The sequence below is a fragment of the Grammomys surdaster genome, unplaced genomic scaffold, assembly GCF_004785775.1.
Source record: "Grammomys surdaster isolate TR1022 unplaced genomic scaffold, NIH_TR_1.0 125769, whole genome shotgun sequence".
In the NCBI taxonomy this organism is placed as follows: domain Eukaryota; kingdom Metazoa; phylum Chordata; class Mammalia; order Rodentia; family Muridae; genus Grammomys; species Grammomys surdaster.
This window is the reverse complement of record NW_021620600.1, coordinates 130,718-150,217: the sequence shown is the minus strand read 5'-3', so window position 1 is coordinate 150,217 and position 19,500 is coordinate 130,718. Positions and strand designations below refer to the sequence as shown.

The window sequence follows — 19,500 nt, the reverse complement described above, 5'->3', positions numbered from 1 at the left end:
CTGGAGAAGTGGGATGGATGAGGGACATGGGGAGCCCCACCCACCGGCAGCTAGGTCGCCTTATTGACTGAGGGGTTTTTGGTTTTGTTTTCTTTTTTGTTTGTCTGATTTTTTATCTTACTCTGTTACCCAGTCTGGCTTAGAACTTTTGATCCTTCTGCCTCCTGGATTTTGGGACTAAAGGTGTCCACGACTATCCTGGACTCACACCATTTTAATTAAAGGAAGTGGTGCTGGGGACGGCTCACACTATGTGACTGTGAGGACTTAACTTCAGATTCTTCATCACCCATGAACCCAACCAGCCTGTTATTCCAGAGCCTGGGAGATGGAGGCAGGAGGATCAGAATTTTAAGGTCATCATATATTGCAAGTTCGAGGTCAGCCTATGCGACATGAGCTCTGTCTCATTAAACCAAACCAGTTGTACAGGCAGTGGTGGCCCATGCCTTTGATCACAGAGCTTGAGAGGCAGAGGCATGTGGTTCTCTGTGTTCGAGACCAGCCTGGTCTACAGAGCAAATTCCAGGACTTCCAGGACTACACAGAGAAACCTGGCTAAAAAAAAAAAAAACAACAATAAAAATAAAAATATAAAAAATTAACCAAACCAGTCGGACCATAAAATGAGAGCAGGCAAAGGGTGTCAGGTCCTTGGGGAATGAGCAGGCACTCAGGGAAGACCCCCCCCACCCCAGATGGGAAGGAGCTGGGCACACTCTAGGTGGAGAAAGCAGGTACAAAGGCGCTGAGCAGGACAAAAGTCTGGTGTGTGTGAGGAGAAAACTAGAGGCCAGTGGGGCTGGTGCAGGGCATGTGTTCGAGCTTTCTGTTTGGCTGTGATAAAACCACTGAGCAAAACCAACTTAGGGGAAGAAAGGGTTTATTTGGCTTCAGTCCTGTGTCACAGTCTATCATGCAGGGAAATCAGGGCAGAAACTCAAGGCAGGAGCCTGGAGGCAGGAGCTGATGCAGAGGGTGTGGAGGAGTGCTGCCCACTGGCTTGCTCCCTGTGCTCATCTTGACTTCTCATACCCAGGACCACCTGCCTAGTGGTGTTATGACCCGCAGTGAGCCGGGCCTTCTGACAGCAGTCGTCAATCAAGACCGTGCCCCACACAAGTTCCCTCTTCTCAGGTGGCTCAAGTTGACAAGAACTAGCCAGGAAAGGGAGGTGGGGCCAGAGAAGCTGAGGGGGACAGACAATACTTGGTGGTCCAGTGGAAACCCTGCTTACCCTCTCAGTGTCACCAGAAGACCCCCTAGATACGAATCCAGAGTGAGAGATAAACTGGATGTAGCCATGGGTGACCTGCATCCTGACACCTCCCAGGTAGACAGACTATTAAATCTTTATGCTTGTCATCTTCTGAGAAACCAAGACTGAGCTTTCCTACCTTCAGTCCAAGGGCCACAGTCACTCTGTGCCTATGAATAAAGCTTTATTTGTACATGAGTTCATCCATCCATCCACCTCTCACCTCCACCTCTTGTCAGAGCCAGATAGTTACAGCCCAGACCTGGTAAAACTGGGGAGTTTCTAACATCTTGCTTTAGGCAGGAGATCGAGCCAGCCCCAAACGGGAGCAGCTCCCAGGACACAGCAGGCACTCTAAATATTTCTCTGTGCAGAGCAGGGCCTGCCACTTGTCCCCTGAATCACAGAAGCCTGCCAACTCTCTCTGGTCCTGGGGCTACTTCCAGCCCAGAGTCACATGAGCCAGAACAACAACCAACGACAGAACAACAGCGACCAAAAATAATGCTGGCATCACCCAAGCCTTTGCCTTGGAGAACATTCAGACAGAATTACAAGCTCACCCCCTGCTCTGTGGTGTCCAAGGTCCCCCACTTTTTGTGCTCACACAAAACTCTCTTGCACCATGGGGCAGCCATCAACCCCTGACTCCCTGTCTTTTTTCCTTTCAGCTTCAGATTTGGGGTGGGGAGGGCTCTATCAGTTCACGTATCTAATTACACATTTTAGTTTCAAATTTAAAGTTGAAAGGGGTGGGTTAATTACTATATTTTCAGAAATATTTGTAACGTACTTGTGTCCTATCCAGCCTGTGACTGTCTCGGTTTTTCTGTCCTCTTTCCCTGCGCAGAGACTGATGCCCCCTCCCCCACCACATGGGTCCCTGGGTGAGATGCAGGTCCTCCGAACAGGCAGCACGCGCTTTCCCTCGATGAACTATCCCACTGGCTCTTCTCTTTATTTGTTGAGACACAGTCTCTCACTGAATCTAGCACATGTCAGTTTAGCCCACCTGGCTGACTAGTGAGCCCTGGGGCCCCTCTTGCCTTTGCCTGCCCAGTGCTGGGATTTCCGCCTTGCACCACTACTCCTGTCTTATTACATGGGTGTATGTGTATGGGGGGACTGAAAACCCAGTTCTTTGTGTTTGCACTGCAAGTACTTTACTGACTGAGCCATCTTCGAAGCTCTTTTGTTGTTGTTAGACAGGCTCTCACTATGTAACCCTGGTTGTCCTGGAACTCACTGTATAGACCAGGCTAGCCTTAAACTCACAGAGATCTGCCTATTGCTGCCTTCTGAGTGTTTGTCACTACCACCTTGACTTTCCTAAAGGGACACTTTTTCACATAGCCCAGGCTGACCCAGCTCTTCTGGTAAGCCCAGGCTGGCCTTGACTTGAAGGTCTTCCTGCATCCACCTCCCAAGTGCTGGAATGATAGTCTTGAACTGCCACACCCAAACCCCTTCTACTTTTCGTGTTATATATGATAGTGAAACATATCATGTATGATTATTATTTGTAATATATCTTAATCTAGAGTTGACCTGTGAGATAAAGCATGCAGTATTTGTCTTTTTGAAGCTGTCTCTATCTGAGATCTTCTAACATGGTTTACAGTCCCCCATCTTCCCACAGAGAACATGATTTCTGTCCTCTTTGCAGCCGAATAAGGCTTCATTGTGTCTGCACCACATTCTCTATTTACTCATCCGCTGCTGGACATCTAGGCTTCTTCTACTTCCTGGTTTTTGTGACTCGAGAGGCAGTGAGCATGGGCGAGCAGATGTGTCTGTGGGGTAATACCTCAGGGTGCTTGAGGTGCACTTCCACGTGTGGTACAGCTGCTTGTGTGGTACTTCTATTTTTGGATTAGCTTTACCATGTAAAAAATTATTTATTGTTTTAAGTGCATGGATTTTTTTGAGATACATCCATGTTTTGCCTGGATAAGTAAAATTACTTTATTATTTTATGGCTTTTACCTGTATGTATGTATGCATGCCTGTGCCATGTATGCATGCCAGGTGCCTGCAGAGACCGGAAGAATGTATTGAACGCCCTAGAATTGGAGTTACAGATGATTGTGTGCGTCCATACAGATGCTACAATAGAACCTGGGTTTACTTCAAAAGCAGCTAGTGATCTTAACTGCCAGGCTGTCTGTTGCGCCTGTTTTTTGTTTTGTTTTTTAGATTTATTTTTTTAAAAATCTTTATGTGAGCCAGCCATAACAATGAACACCTTTAATCCAAGCAGAGGCAGATGGATCTCTGTGAGTTTGAGGCCAGTTTGGTCTGTATAGTAGATTCTAGGGCAGCCAGGGCTATACAGAGAGATCCTGTCTCCAAAAACAAAACAAAATGTTATGTGTATGTGTATTTATGTGTACCATGTGAATGCAGTACCCTTAAAGGCCAGAAGAGGGTGTCAGATAACCTGGACTGGGTTGCAGGTGTTTGTGAGCTGGAACCCAGTCTCGGACCTCTCCAAGAGCAGCAGTCATCTGAACGGCTGAGCGATCTCTCCAGTTCCAACTTTTAGTTTGGAAAAAAAAAAAAACATTTGGGAGCAGAATTGAAAACTTGGTGGTTAAGTACATGCACTGCTCTTGTAGAAGACCCAGGTTCAATGCCCAGGATCTACTTGGCTGCAATCAAGCATTTGTAACTCTAGTTTCAGGAGAGCCATGCTGTCTTCTGGTCTCCACAGGCACTGGACACATGTACTACAGACATACACCCATACACATAAATTGAAAAATGAGTTGTTTTGATGAGTGTGTGCACACACAAACATATCTATCTGTTTATGAATCGGTGGGTCTGTACATGGGAGTAAAGATGGCCCTGGGGCCAGAGCAGGCGTCAGCCTTGAAGCTGGCGTTAGAGGTAGGTGTGAGGCTGGGAGTTGAACTTGGGTCATCAGGGAAAGCAGCACATGCTCTTAAACACTGTGCCACCTCCACAGCTATGAGCCGAGCAGTGGTGGCGCACACCTTTAATCTCAGCACTTGGGAGGCAGAGGCAGGCGGATTTCTGAGTTTGAGGCCAGCCTGGTCTACAGCGTGAGTTCCAGGACAGCTAGAGCTACACACAGAGAAACCCTGTCTCAGAAAACTGGAGAAAAAAAAAGGCACCCATTATTAGTGGGGAAGTATGTTTGTGTAGGACAGCCACAGCCACAATGTATGTGTTCAGGGCAGAGAACAACTTTCAGGAGTTGGTCCTGTTCTTTTACTGTGGGTCAGTAGGCTTGCCAGCAGGTGCTTTTCCCAACAGAGTATTCGTGGCCCCCGTCTCTGTATGTGTTTGTGTGTGTGCATGCACATGCATGAGTGGAGTGCATGTTGCCACAGCACATTGTAGAGGTCAGAGGACAGTGTGGGGTGTGGAGAGCTGGTTCTCTCTCTCCACCACATGGGTCCCCGGGACAGAACTCTGGTCCTCAGGCTTGGTGACAAGTGCCTTCCCTTGATATCATCTCAGTCCTCATTTGTTTTTCTGATAAGGCTTCAGTGTGTAGCCCTACTTGGCCCAGAACTCGATATGTAGACCATCTGGTCTCAGGGTAGTGGCCCTCTGCAGCTTTTGCCTCCTGGTGTGGCTCCAGGGGTTGAACTCAGTGTATGGGGCTTGGTGGCAAGCACTTATCCCTGGTAAGTCATTTTGCTGGCCTAGTGTGTTTTCTTGATGAGGGCCATTCTGGCTGGGTGATGTGGAATCTTGAACTCTGGATCCTGCTGCTTCCACCTTCAAAATACTGGAACTACAGGTACATATCACTTCACTCAGTTCATGTGACCCTGGGGACCTAACCCAGGGCTTCGTGCACGCTGGGCAAGCACTGTACCAACTGGGCCTCAGACCCAGTCAAAACCTTTCATTTTGGGGTATTATCTCGGCTCCTTGCTGGCTTTCCCCACACCTTCCAGACTAGTGATCAGGTTCTACAGACCCAGGTCACTCTGCAAGCTGGGATTAAAGAAGCTTTCATGTTCTATTCCTTTTCTGGTCACACATGCCTGGGCGTTTCATTCCCCATACACCAATTTCTCTAGTTCAGCTTATCCACTCGAGAGGAACTTCGGAGGGAGAAGACCAGACACAGACAACCAGAGGCTCACAATATAACTGAGAGTATCCTGCAGATGATGATGATGATGATGATGATGATGATGATGATGTGTGTATCAAGATCTCCAAGGAGACGTAGTGGGACTTTACCTCAAGCATGTATTCTGGATGGTGTGATGGAAGATAGCTGGAGGGTTTAGAGGCAGAGGAATGCTTCCTTTGGACTTGGTTCTTTGGTCTTGCCTTATCCTTGGTGGTACAGTAGAGACAGGAAGTGATCTCACTGAGGCAGCTTGGTTTCTGTGCCCACAACTGTAAAATGTGTGCGGTAGCAGGACCAACTGCATAGTGCTGGTGAGTCCATGGTGTGGAATTTAATGTACATTGAGAGCTTAGAACTGTGTGTGTTCTCACTAAATATTAGCAGGCAAAGAAAATCCCAGCAAACAAAGCCTGCTAAGCCATGTGTAGTGATGCATACCAGCTGTTTCGACACTCAGAAGGCAAAGGCAGAGCGATCAGAAACAGAGTCAGCCTCTGTTATACGTAAGGTAGTCTGATCTCCCCTTAGGCTGAGCAAGCAGAGCTAACTCCACCTCCGGAACCAGGCCGGTAAAGACAGATGATGACATTACTGGTTGCTAGGTAGATTTAGCCTTGATCGGGTCGATGATATCGGTAGTTGGCAGGTAGGTTGATTGGGTACAGACACCTGAGCTGTCATTTCCAAATGGACAACAGAGTGCCAAGGATGAATGAAACCCTGTCTCAGAAACAAAGAAGCAGGCCTGCAAACAGTGACTCAGTGGTTCAGAGCACTGGCTGTTTCTCCAGAGGACCTGGGTTCAATTCCCAGTACCCATATGGCAGCTCAGAATCATCTGTAACTCCAGTGGCAGGAGGTCTGACCCCCCCTTCTGACCTCCAACAGCACTGTATACACATAGCACACATACATGTATGCAGGTAAAACACCCATACACATTAAAAACATGTTTTTAAAAAACCACAACAGGAGACAACAAACTTGGGAGACTGTTCAAAGCCTGAGGCAGATCCAAGTGCTTAAACGGCCATGGAGCAGCCCGGATACGGGCTGGGGGCTGAGCAGCTGGGAGGCGAGCTGGGGAGGGGCTTTGGTACTTATTTATTGTTTGTTTGCTTATATTTATTTTTGCAGTAGTGTGATTTGAATTTAGTGCTTTACAGTCCTATATAACAGCCACATCTTAAGCCTTCTTTTTGTACTTTGAGATGGAGTCACAATCACTTTGTTTAAATCCATGACCTCAACTCATTGCAGTCCTCCTGCCTCAGCCTCCTAATGCTAGGATGGTAGGTGTGGTCCTCCAGATGAGGTTTGGGTTTTTGCTTTTTTTTCTGAGTCTGGGTCTCCTATAATCTAGGCTGGCCTAAGGTTCTTTACATAGCCATAGGATGACCTTGAACTCGTGATCCTCCAGCCTCCAGTTCTCCAGGACTGGGATGATTCGCAGGTGCCATCACTCCTGTTTTGCAAGGTGTTGGGGTGGAACCCAGGGCTTCGTGCATGGTAGGCAAACCCTCTACTGACTATGCCCCAGCTCTAGCCCTAGCTCCAAAATAAGGTCTCAATGGCACTAAGTTCAAGGCTTTAGTGAAATTATGTAGTGGAAATGCTTCACACAGCTTTGAGCTCAATAAATGATGATTCTGACCCATGAAGTTGCTATCCACCTGCACTGGGTCTGCTCAGGGTCTGCACTCTACAAAAGCGGCTTCTTGATGTGTGTCCGCACACCAGCTCCCGGGGGACCCAGGCATTCCGGCCTCCCGCCGCCCCCTACGGGTGCGCACAAAGGCATCCATTCATGCCTGTTTACAAAGCGGCCCATTCACCCGTCCCCTTCATCCAGCAGCTGCTGGCCGCTTCCCAAGTCTCTCTATTGGTGCTTCCTGCTGGCCATCAGGCCCGGGCCCCACCTACTGCCGCACACTCTCGGCCAGGTTCTTTTCCCACGCCTGGCACGCTTTGCCAACTTCTGATTGGCCTGGCGCGCCAGCCGTTCTTTTTGATTGGGCAGCACTGAGCCCCAGGGGCGAGGTCGGAGCGGGCCGCAGCAAGTGCTGATTGGTCCGTAATGCCTACCTGTGGGCGGGGCCGTCCAGCGCAGGTCCTGCCTCCTTTTCTGTCCAGGCCGAGGCCTCTGGACCGCCCTGGGCGCCGGTGAGTGTCCGGGGGCCCTCCCCCCGTGGTGCGCCCCAAGGGTTGGTCAGGGCCAGCCAGACCTGGGGAGGCCAGAGCCGGTGGGCTACAACAGGGGTCCTGGAAAGGGGTGGGTCGAGACATTCAACCTGGGTGCAAGTGACCCCAGGGTCGGGGAAGGGGAAGGGGAGGGTTGCAGTCACCCCGCCCGGTTCCCACCTTGTGCCAGGGAGTCTGGGGTCATCTCTGAAGACGTCACACGATCTGTTCTGCAGAAGGGGAAACTGAGGCAGTGCTTGGGACGTTGCGTGATAGAACACCTGAGTCATGGTCTCCAGTCCCCAGCTCCCAGGACTACTGTGTCAGATGTCAGAGGAGGAAAAAGCTGTGGACCAGAGAGAGGAGTCGTGACAGGCAGGGCCAGGGGCAGGGAAGAATGTGTTTGGCTGGGTGTCCCAGTTTGTTTTGTTTTACCTTGGTTTAGTTAGGTTTTTTTTTTTTTTGAGATAGTTTCTGAACTTACTGTGTAGACCGAGCTGACCTCAACCCCCAACCTTCCTGCCTGAGCCTCTCAAGTGCTGAGGTGACAGGAGTAGGCCACCACGCCTTACTAAGTTGTGTTCCATTGTGTGCCTTCACAATGGACGTGGGCACTTTAATGTATAACTTTAAACTCCTCTCCAGTGTAGGACAATGGATTCGAGGTGGCTGATGTGCGTTCCATTTCACAGGGAGTGAAAGGTGGAGACTGGACCAGTGGGGAATGCAGGGACCTGGTGTGCCTGGCCCTGTGGCTTTTTTAAAATATCATAATAGTAATCAGGAGTTCAAGACCAGCCTCAGCTCCACAATGAGTTTCAGGCGAGTCTGGGCTACATAAGACCCTGTATCAGAATAACAAAAAAGAAAGATATATTATTCTGTAAGTCATACCTCTTAATACCTCTTAAGCCAGAAGTTTATTGTAGACACAACCACCCTATGTCTCCTCCTCAATTCACCCTTGAAGAGAAGACCCTAAACTCTGAGGCTGGCATAGCATCTTGACATCATATCTGAGGATTAGGATGTCCCACTTCCAGGGTTGAGGAAACTGAGATTCAAAGTTTAAAAAAAAAAAAAAAAAAAAAGATAAAGCAGAGACCTGGTTCCTTTTCCTCACGTGATTTTTGTTGATTTCATGAGTCTAAATTCCTAGCGAAGAAAGCGGAGGGTCAGAAGGCTGAAGAGAGATTCGAACCCTAGGCATGCTCAGTCCGGCTCTGTGCCAGGCCTTCACCTTTGCCCACCGCCGCCCACTTGGCAACAGGTTCTATCTCTGCTGGCTGCCGTGCCGTGCCCCGCCCCCGCCCAGCCTGGCAGGTGTCAGGAGACGTCAGAGACGGTCCTGCCTCCTGACGGGAGAGGCCCCACCTCTTGCTGGACCGCAGAGCCGGCCTCACCTGGGTGCTGGAGAGGATCTGGACTCCGAGGCCTCCCCATCTCTACCGCCAGGCGCCCAGGTAGCCTCGGGGTCCGCGGGATGAAGGAGCTATGCTACAGGGCGCTGGGTCAGGAGGAGAGGGGGTTAGGATCCAGGCTCCTGGAGCTATCATGGGCCAGGTACCCCAAGTCAGAGGAAAGAAGTTGAGCATGGACTCCAGTGTCTGAGGGAAGAGGGCAGAGGTCGGGCCCCCAGTGTCTGAGGGAGGAGGGCTGAGGTCTGGACTTCTGTGCCTGAGGGAGGAGGGCTGGGGCCTGGACTTCTGTGCCTGAGGGAGGGGGGCTGGAGCCTGGATCCCTGGGTCTGAGGAAAAAGGACTGGGCTCCTCACCAGTCTAGGTCTGAGGGAGGAGGCTGGGCTGGGGTCAGTACCCCGGGGTTTGTAAGAAGAGGTTGGGTCCTGGACCCCTGAGTCTGAGAGAGAAGATGGGGTGAGGACCTCTGGGCCTGAGGAAGGAGAGCAGGGGTCAGGACCTCTGTGGCTGAGGGAGGAAGTTGGGTCCTGGACCCTTGAGTCTGAGGGAGGAGGCTGGGGCAGGGTGGGAGCTCACCATTAGCTGAGATCATAAGCTTGGTGCTGCCCCAGCCTCTGCCCAGGCGGGCGGGGCCCTGGCTGCTTTCCTTTTCCACACAGCTCTGTCTGCTCCTCCCAGGTGCTCTCACCTGCCTAAGTGACACTAATGAGTCCTGGCACCGCATTCCTGCTGCCTGAGGGAGGGGTGTGTGGCTGGGGCTCAGCCATTTGGGGCCAAGCTCTGGGCCCACCCTCTTGGCTTGTTCAACTTCCCTGACCCCCCACATCCCCACTTCTAACCCACAACTGCAGTGAGCCTCTCGACAACACCTGTGTCTAATGGAGACAGAGCTGGAGATCCCACTCTGGGGTTCTGGGCCTGGACTCTGGGTCTGAGGAGGCTGAGGCTGCTCTTAAGCTGTTGGGAACAGTAGGACTGGGAGGTACAACGCCACCAAACCCTTCCTGGTCAAAGGCTACAAGGCTGGAGAGGAAGCAGGTGGGTGGGGTGGGGTAAAGTCCCTGGGATGGGGCTTGGCTCTGGGTATATCTTTACTACACTGGAACCTGGGGTGATCCTTGGCCCTTTGGGGCTGACCACTTGTAGAGCACAGGGGGGCAAAGTGACTGGGAACCAGGCTACTGGTGGCAGTGGGTTTCAGGAGGGCCGAGAGGAGCCCAAGACAGAGGAAGTTTGCATGTGGGAGAGGCTCCTGGGGCAAGCTTGAAGGGACAAGATCTGAGAGGATAGCTCTTGAACAAGCTGAGTGCTTGGATGGATGTCCCCAAGAGGTATGCTGGAGATGCCGTTGGCCTGGTGCACAGAGGTGACAATGGAAGAGAGGGACACAGGTGTCTTCAGGTGTTCTCTGATTGGTGATGAGGTGGTGGGTCAGTAGGGGCTGCTTGCTGTGGGACATTTTCTGTGGGATAGTGGACAACCCTGAAATGGCTGAGTTTCCTAGTCAGTAGCCCTGGAAGTGGGGGGAGAAGCCCTGACACCCTGACTGCCTCCTGGAAGCTTCTTGAGACTTAGCTGGGTCCATACACCAAGACCTGTTGAAAGGCGACTCGTGACAGGTTTCCAGAGCCTGGGCTCTGAAAGGCCTCTGAGAATGTTGAGTGAACCTGAGAAAGAGTGAATGCATGAAGCCAGAGAAACAAGGATTGGGTGGTCAACCTGTAATTATGGGGCAGGCAGGACCAGCAATGCACAGAGAACTTGGTGACAAACGTCAGCCATGCCCCACCTGGGCCCCATCTCAGAGTGTAAACTGTGGTGACAACCTTTATTGTCCTTGCTACCTCACCTTCTGTCTGCTTCTCATTTAGGCTGCAGACACGGGGACACATTCCTGCCCCAGGGCCTTTGCTTTGTCCCAGCATCCCAGTAGCTTGCTGGTTAGAGACACTCAGGTCTTTATTTTGAAAAGCAAGACACTAGGGAAGGGCTCTCCAGTCAGTCCAGTTAAAAATGTGAACACAGCCCCAGCCCCAGCAAGGCCCTTCCCCTGCCCTCTGACAGCCATTTATCACTGTTTAAACAGTTTACATGTTTATAACAATGTATCTTTTTATTCTGTTTCTTGAGATTAGAATGGTACTGCCCAGTATAAAGCGAGCACAAGTCAAGAGTGTATTTAAGTTTTATAGTAACCACATTTAGGGGTGGGCACTGGAGAGGTGTCTGTGTGGTTAACAGCTCTGGCTGCTCTTCCAGGGAATCTCAAGTCCCAGCACCTACACGGTGGTTCAGAACCATCTATGTGTGACTACAGTTCTAGGGAATCCCTCTTCTGGCCTCCATGGGTACGAGATGCATGTGCTATAGACACACATGCAGGCAAACACCCTTACACATAAAATATTTTTTTAAGTGGGGTCTAGAGACCGCTGGCATTTTGTGGCACTAATCGTTCTTGCAGAGAACTGCAACCACAACCCATTACTCCAGTTCCAGGGAGCTGCTGCCCCCTTCTGGCTTCTGTGGGAACTTGCATACGTGTAGTACATATAAACTCACGAGAGCACACACACATACACACAAATAATACATCTTTTACAAGAAGATTTATTTATTTTACTTTAAATTCTGTGTGTGTGTGGCGGGGGGGTGTATGTGTGAGTACAGGAGCCTATGGTGATTTTTTAAATTAATGTATTTATTTATCTATTTATTTTGGTTTTTTGAGATAGGGTTTCTCTGTGTATCCCTGGCTGTCCTAGAACTCACTCTGTCCACCAGGCTGGCCTAAAATTCAGAGATCTGCCTGCCTTTGCCTCCTTAGTGTTAGGATTTAAGGCATGGGCCACCAGCCTGGTTTAAATGTTGGGTTTTTTTGTAAACGTGGGCAAGTCTTATCATCCCATCTACTCTAAGGCTGAAGCAGGGTGGGTTGTAAGTTCAAGGCCATCCCGAACTGACTTAGCAAGACCTTGTTTTAAAATTAAGAAGTTGAAGAGCAGTGGTGGCATGCACCTTTAATCCCAGCACTCTGGAGGCAGAGGCAGCGGGATCTCTGAGATCAAGGCCAGCCTGGTCTATAGAGCAAGTTCCAGGACAGCCAGGGCTATATCTTGTTGCAAAAAATCAAACCAAAACAAAAAAACAAACAAAGAAACAAAAGTCTAGGGACATGCCTCAAGGGTAGAGTGTTTCTCTAGCATGCCAGGCGTTTAAGCCCTAGTACGAGCAAAGCAAAGAAATTGGAGAGGGACTGTCCAAGTGATGTGGCTACTCTCTTCCCACAGATCATGGCCGCAGTGACCCTGTCCGTGCCTGGGAGGAAGGTGGCCTCCAGGCCAGGCCCGGTGCCTGAGGCAGCCCAGCCGTTCCTTTTTGCACCCCGGATGCCAAACGTAGGTGGCCCTGGAGGGCCACCAGTGGAGTGGACAGCACGGCGCATGGTGTGGGTGCCCTCGGAACTGCATGGGTTCGAGGCAGCAGCCCTGCGGGATGAAGGGGAGGAGGAGGCAGAAGTGGAGCTGGCGGAGAGTGGGCGGCGCCTGCGGCTGCCCAGGGACCAGATCCAGCGCATGAACCCACCCAAGTTCAGCAAAGCAGAAGATATGGCTGAGCTCACCTGCCTCAACGAGGCCTCGGTCCTGCACAACCTGCGAGAACGCTACTACTCCGGGCTCATTTATGTGAGTGACATGCCTGGGTGGGGTGCCAGGTGTCACCAACCTGACCTGGATTAGCAGGGAGTGGTCTAGAGTATTTGCCTCATGTCCTGTGACTGTTCTCCAACTAGTGGGAAATTACGATGCTTTTGTTTTGTATGGAGTGGGGTAGGAGGCGAAGTTAGACAGATGCTCTAACACTGAGCAATGCCCCTGGCACTTCACTGAGGGATCCTAGGCGAGGGCTCCACCACTGAGCCCTAACCTCTGATTGGGGGATTCTAGGCACTTCCTTGAATACTGAACGACTTCCCCTTCTGGGTTGTTTCTTTGTTTGTTTGTTTGCCTTAGCTGCAGCTGCCCTCTGACTTGGGCTCCTGCTGCCTCATCCCTCAGAGTAGCTTGAATGGCAGGCTTGCAACCTTAAGACTGGTCCAGCTTATATCTTACTGGATGACTGAAGCCTGCTTCCACCTGGCTGGATTGTCCCTTATGAGGGTACCTTTGTTATTATGTAATAATAAAGAATGAAAATTAATTAATACTAAGCCTATATGAATCCCATTAGTTCATCTACTTCTGTTCAGCAAGGCAGTGGCCATTATTAACCCCATTTTACTAAAAATCAAGAGAAAGAAATGAAAATAAAATCCATCATATAACAAGTCATGGAGAAGAGAGGAGGATCTTCTAAAAAATGACAACATTTGTTGATCTGGGAGTAGGAGTATAAGGTCAGAGTACAACTTGCTGTATTGGTTCTATTCTAAACACCTAGGGCTCGCACTCAGATCATCAGGCTTGGTGGCACACAGCTTTACTAGCTGAACCATCTCACTACTTCCTGGCAGAAGAATCTTGACTTTGAGGCTAGCTAGGTTATAGAGTGATATACTATTTCAAAACAACAGAGTGAAACAAAATAGTGTGATGAGATTGATGATGTCCAGGTTGATTAAGGTGGTCTGCCAAGCTCTGTGATCCATTTTTGATGTCTGCATAGCACACAGGTGGTGTACAGGAAGTTGTTTAATACAAGATATGGTTCCACATCCTGCTTCATGTTAGAATCATTTGTCTCTAGAAATACTCACTGGTCACTGCTCACTGCTTCAGACCACTACCACCAACGTGGAACTCTGGGATGATGGTGGGCATGACATGAACATAGGTTTTGGGTTTTTTTTTCCCCTCTTTTCTTTTAAATAAGCTTGCAGGGTGTGTCTCGTGGACAGCCAAGGTGTGATTAACTCCATTTAAGAGAGCAAACAGGATTATGGAGTTTAACAAAGAATGTTATAGCCATAATGAAAAAACCCCTGAGAAAGACTGGTAAATATTTATTAAGTACTTATGTCGTACTGAGCACTGTTCTGAGTGCCATTGTTGAGTTCTTGGCTGGCTTCTTGGCTGGGGACTGTTGATGTCACCCAACATTCCAGAATATTACGTGACCTGGGCCCAGGGCCCACAGTCACTGAGGAATCCATGGAAGCCCATCTAGCCCTGGTAATAACCACTAGCCTGGATATACATAGCTTCTGCTGCTAGGCACAGTTCTGAGTTCTTTTCCTAAGGAATCTTGTTGCTCACTACCCTCCCTCCCCTAGCCAAGGACACAGGTAGGGACCAGCCTCGCCCTTTCCCCTCAGCTTGGCCTAACAGAAGCTGATAATACTATCATGCAAACATGCACAGTGTTGCAGGATCTGAGCAGTGTTGAGTTCCCAGTAAGCCACATTAACTTGTGACAGGCTTTCAGCCATGTCAGGTGGGAAGCACAATTTTTGTCCCCATTGATGGAAACAGTGATACCTAGAGACACTACTTGCTCAGGTAGACCAGTAGGAAATTGGTAGCACCAAGATTCAGGCTCAGATCCTGTCTGATGTCCAGTGCATGGTATGTATTCACTGACTGGCTAACTGATGTCAAGGAGAGGAGTAGAGGCTGAGGTCCCCAGGGACCTTGACTTAATAAGGGAATTGGTCCCTTTAATGGGACTATAGAGGTAGAAGGAAGAGGGTTGGTGTTAATGACTATGTAAGGAACACTCTGCTCCATGTGACATGGGACAGTGTGTCACTGTTAGGACACTGTTAGATCCCTGTTAGGAAGAAGCTTCAAACTCCATTATCCAGGGCTGAACTCTGAGGCTTTTTTCCCTACAGTATTGGTGATCAGACTCAGAGCCTTGTTCATGATGAGCTAAACCCACAGCCCCTCACTGTGAGCCACGCCCCCAGCCCCTCACTGTGAGCCACGCCCCCAGCCCCTCACTGGGGGATTCTAGGCAGGGCCCTAACCACTAAACCGCATCTTTAGATCTTTTTTTACTTTGAGACAAATTCTCACTGGTTGCCTTTCCTCCTGCCTCAGACTCCAGAGAAGCTATGATGGCAGGCCTATGCTTACCAGACCTGGTTACCACTGAGTCTTTAAGGGGATCAGTCCTTCCTGGAAGTTGCACACAGCTGAGAACCTCAGCCTCTGGCTTCCAACCCTAGACAGTTAAAGCCCAGCCAGGTTTGGCTCCTAGGTGGGACTGTAACAGGAGCATCACAGCCTGGTGTTTGGAGAGGGGGGTGGGGCCACCTTGGCTGGCTCATATCCATTCTCTCTTAATCCCTGGGCCTTTGTAATGAGGCAGGCTGTCTACCTCTTCCAGAGGAAGCCAGACAAGGGAACATCCTCAAACTATGGGTAGGGGTGTGGGGTGCAGGGAGGACTAGGCCTGTCTCCAGAGCTCTCTGGGCTAGGCAGCCCTTCCAGACCCTTCCAGGGGATCCTCCAGGAACTGCAGCCGCTTCCCTTTTTCCCTGGCCCTGTTGGCCAGCTAGAGTTTCCATCCTGGGTGTTACCCAAGCTGTGTCTGGCCTGAGGGGCTGGCATGGGGAGTGGGCTCTGGCGCCAGCGGCCATGAGATACCCTCTCAGGGAATGTGGTCCAGCCGCCCCACCCTGAGACCTCTGAGAGCCCAGTGGGAGCAGCCTGGGAGACTAGGGAGACAGATACTAGGCTGACCGGTTCTCCCGCTTGTGGCCAGCTGCCCTGCCCCCCTCTATGAGGAGGTAATACCAGGCATCCTGGTGGCTACACCCTCCTGCAGCCAGGTGGGAGGGGAGAGCAGGTAACCCATTAGAAAGCCAGCAACTGGCTACTAGCTTAACTAATAAGCAGCTGTGGCTATGAGTGGTGAGCTTTCTAGCTAATTCAGCTGGCTGCCTCTAGTGCATTAGACTAGTTAGCTGTTGGGCTGACTTAGCTAAAGGACTAACTAGTTCTTGGTTATTTAGACACTTCTGTGGATGGTGTTTCCTGTCGATCTTGACACCCTTGTGAGTTCAGCAGAATGTCAGGCTGACAACAGTCCTCCTGCTTCAGCCTTTAGAGTGCAGGGATGATAAGCTGTCTACCATATCTGACTCCTTCATCTCTTGTTTATTTCTTTAGGTTTTGTGAAAATAGGCCTACAGAATTTCATGTAGCCCAGGCTACTCTCAAACTCCGTATGCAGTCAGATGACCTGATATTTCTGACTACCTCCTGGGTGCTGGGATGATGCGTGTGCCTGTCACATGGGGTGCTGGGGATGGAACCCAGGGGTTTGTGTGTGCCAGGCACACTCTCTGCAGATTGAGTACATCTCCAGCCTTCTGTTTTTGTAAGATACGCTCTGATTCTGTAGCTCAGGCTGGCCTGGAACTCATAGCAGTCCCCCTGCTTCAGCTTCCTGAATGATGGGGTTACAGGCACACACTGTTGCCTCTACGGTTTCATTTCTAGCCTTGAGGCTTTAACAAATGGTCATGTGTCTTCCTTCCATGTGTACCCGGGAAGCCAGAAGCCTGGGTACATAGACATGCATGCAGGCACAGTGACACACACCCATAATCTCAGCCCTGGGGAGGCAGAGGCAAGAGGATTCCTGTAAGTCTCAGTCCAACCAAGGCTATGTAGGAAGACTTTTTTTGTAAACCAAAATAAACAGCACACCGGGAGAACAAAGTAGCTTTGTGGGGGGGTGGCATAGATATGCCTTTTGCCTTCTACAGGTTTCCTCTTGGCGTATGCACCCAGCTGTCCACCACAGCTCTGTCCTCGCTGAGGGCAGCCACCTGACACACTCTCCCCTCTTGCCTGCCGTAGACCTACTCTGGCCTTTTCTGTGTGGTCATTAACCCATACAAGCAGCTGCCCATCTACACGGAGGCCATTGTTGAAATGTACCGGGGCAAGAAGCGTCACGAGGTGCCACCTCACGTGTATGCCGTGACGGAGGGCGCGTACCGCAGCATGCTTCAGGGTGAGTGTATGGTCAGCACTGGAGGAGGACCGGGTGGGCTGCAGGGAGCCAGGGCTAGGCTTGAACCATCGCTGGGTAATGCATCGGACGGTGGGCGAGGATCCAGTTCTTACCATGTAGGCCTTTAAAAAAAGGATCTGCCTCTGTATTTGTGGCAGTAATATTTTGAAAGACAGTTGTCACTGGCTTCTGTAGAGGTTTTCCAGAGAGACAGCAAGTGTGTGACATGGGGCATCTGCGTCATGCATGATAATGGGTCAGGTTATGTGGCCTCACTCCTTCCTTGGTTTTTTGTTTTGTTTTTGATTTTGTTTTGTGGGTTTTTTTTGTTGTTGTTGTTTTTAGCTTTTTTCAAAATTATGTATATGTGTATGTGAGTCTGTGGGGTATGTGCATGTGAACGCAGTACCCATGGAAACCAGAAGAGGGCATCAGATCCCCTGGGGCTGAACTTACAGGTGGTTGTGAGCTGCCTGAAGTGGATGCTAGGAACTGAACTCAGATGTCTTTCCTACGTTATCCACTGGCCGGGAAGTTGCCAGATAGGGTGGACTAGCTGGCCATTGAGCCCCTGCAATCCACCTGTCTCTGCCTCCACAGCACGGGGTTACAGGTGGGCCTCGCCAGGCCCAGCCTTTTGTGGGGTGGGCTGGGGCTCGGACTCAGGTCCTCAGGATTGGTAGCACTTGATCAGCTAAATGTCTCCCTGGCCCCTCGCCCTATCTTTCTGCTGTTAATTTCTGATTAGTCCAAGCAAGCCACCTTGCCTTTGGTTAACCACGTGAAGGCCCCTGAATGTGCTCCCTCTTGTGGTCAGTCCCCTGAGGGTCAATCTCCGGAAGCAAGCTTCTGCTGTAGTGAGGCATTGTCTGTAGGTCTGCCAGTGATGCCATTGTCCACTGCATCACTCAGGGTCAGTCTGTCTCTGTGCAAGGTAAAGAAGTCTCTAGGATAGCAGTCTTTCGGCTATATTATGTAACATCATAATAGTCCTGTGGTGTCGTTTCTTTTATTAGCACTCATTTCCAGATGGGGAAACTGAGGCAGTACAGTTACTGCCCATGGCCACACTGAAGAGTAGGTGCTGAGGTAGGACTTGAACCAAGGGTCCTGGCCACTGCTTCCCATATTCACTCTGTGCTGAGTATTGTGTTGGACATTTGTATTTTTTTTAAAAGCCATGAATTTTCTTCTTTCTTTCTTTCTTTTTTTTTTTTTTTTTGTTGGACATTTGTATTTTTGAGATGCTCTCATGTAGCCCAGGGTGGCCCTTAACTCCTATGTACTTGAGGATGACTCTGAACTCCAGATTCTCCTGCCTCTATCTCCTGAGAGTTGGCATGATAGGTGTATACAATACCTGGTCCATGTGGTGCTGAGAACTGAGTCTAGGGCTTTGTGAGGGCTAGGTGAGGGTCTGTGGGGCTGTGTGGGCCACCGTGTCACCATTATCTAGGTCCTAGGCCATTGAACTTGGTAGCAGCTGCCTTGACCCACTGAGCCATCTAACTCTTCCATTTTTTTTAAGATTTATATATTTCATCTTTTTTGGGAACTGAAATTGTGGGCTATTGTGTTGAACCTGGGTTCTCTGCAAGAGCAGCCAGTGTTCTTAACCACTGAGCCATCTTGAATGTGTTTTAAACATTCCCAGACTCTACTCTTGCCTTGTTAGACAAGGAACTGTGCTGAACCCATTTTTGGATAGATAAATGGAGGTACAAAGCAAATCAGAGACTGGTCCATAGTCACACAAGAGGATACTGGACCACGAAGCTGGTTCAGATCTGACACACATCCCAGGGTACATCATAGCAAGTTAGATGGATGCCATTGTGCTATCTGTAAACTGACTCTCTGTGCACAGAACCTGCACCCTCACCTTGATCTGTCCAGAATCTTCACCCATGAAAACATAGACTGTGTGTAAGATTCATTTATAAGGTCCGTGTAGAACACAAACGTGGATGCTCACTCTGGAATCACACTGAAGCCGACTATCGTGCTGTCCTGAGGATTTCCAGAGTCTGTCCTAAACGAGCCTTCCTTTGAGAAGATGGAGAGACTCCCCATCCTCTAGTCATCGCCTTACCACTTATACAGTGTTCTTTTCTGTTCAGATAATAGGACCTAGCACTTAGTAGGTGGTCAGAGTATATAATGCGATGGTGGCACTATGCCTAGGGTTGCTGTCAGAGTAGTCTAAGCTAGACTTATAGGCTCCTGGACCTCACAGTCCAATTCTTTTTTGTTTGTTTGCTTTTGTTTTTGTTTTTGAGACAGGGTTTCTCTGTGTAGCTCTGCCTGACCTGGAACTCGATCTGTAGACCAGGATGGACTCGAACTCAGAGATCCACCTGCCTCAGCCTCCTGAGTGCCGGGATTAAAGGTGTGCGCCACCACTGTCTAGCTTACAGCTCACTTTCCAGTTCTTGAGTCTTTGATGCCTAGCCTGAGGTGGTGCACACAGTAGGGGTGCACACAGTAGGGGCTCACATTGAAGTTGACAGGCGAATTGCATCTGTATAATTTGGGTTCCTTGTCGCCACTGATGA

The 19,500-nt window shown here is 49.9% G+C and overlaps 1 protein-coding gene across 2 annotated transcripts in view; it reads left to right on the top strand.

The window, feature by feature from the left end:
- The first annotated feature begins 8,834 nt into the window (after nucleotides 1-8,834).
- Nucleotides 8,835-19,500, top strand: part of Myh14 (myosin heavy chain 14) — a 57,848-nt gene continuing 47,182 nt past the window's right edge. For both annotated transcript variants that reach the window (XM_028788834.1, XM_028788833.1), the window contains exons 1-3: nucleotides 8,835-9,022; nucleotides 12,268-12,663; nucleotides 16,789-16,945. In XM_028788834.1, the coding sequence (XP_028644667.1) occupies nucleotides 12,271-12,663; nucleotides 16,789-16,945 (550 nt within the window). In that variant the 5' untranslated portion in view covers nucleotides 8,835-9,022; nucleotides 12,268-12,270. The remainder of the gene's footprint in view (nucleotides 9,023-12,267; nucleotides 12,664-16,788; nucleotides 16,946-19,500) is intronic.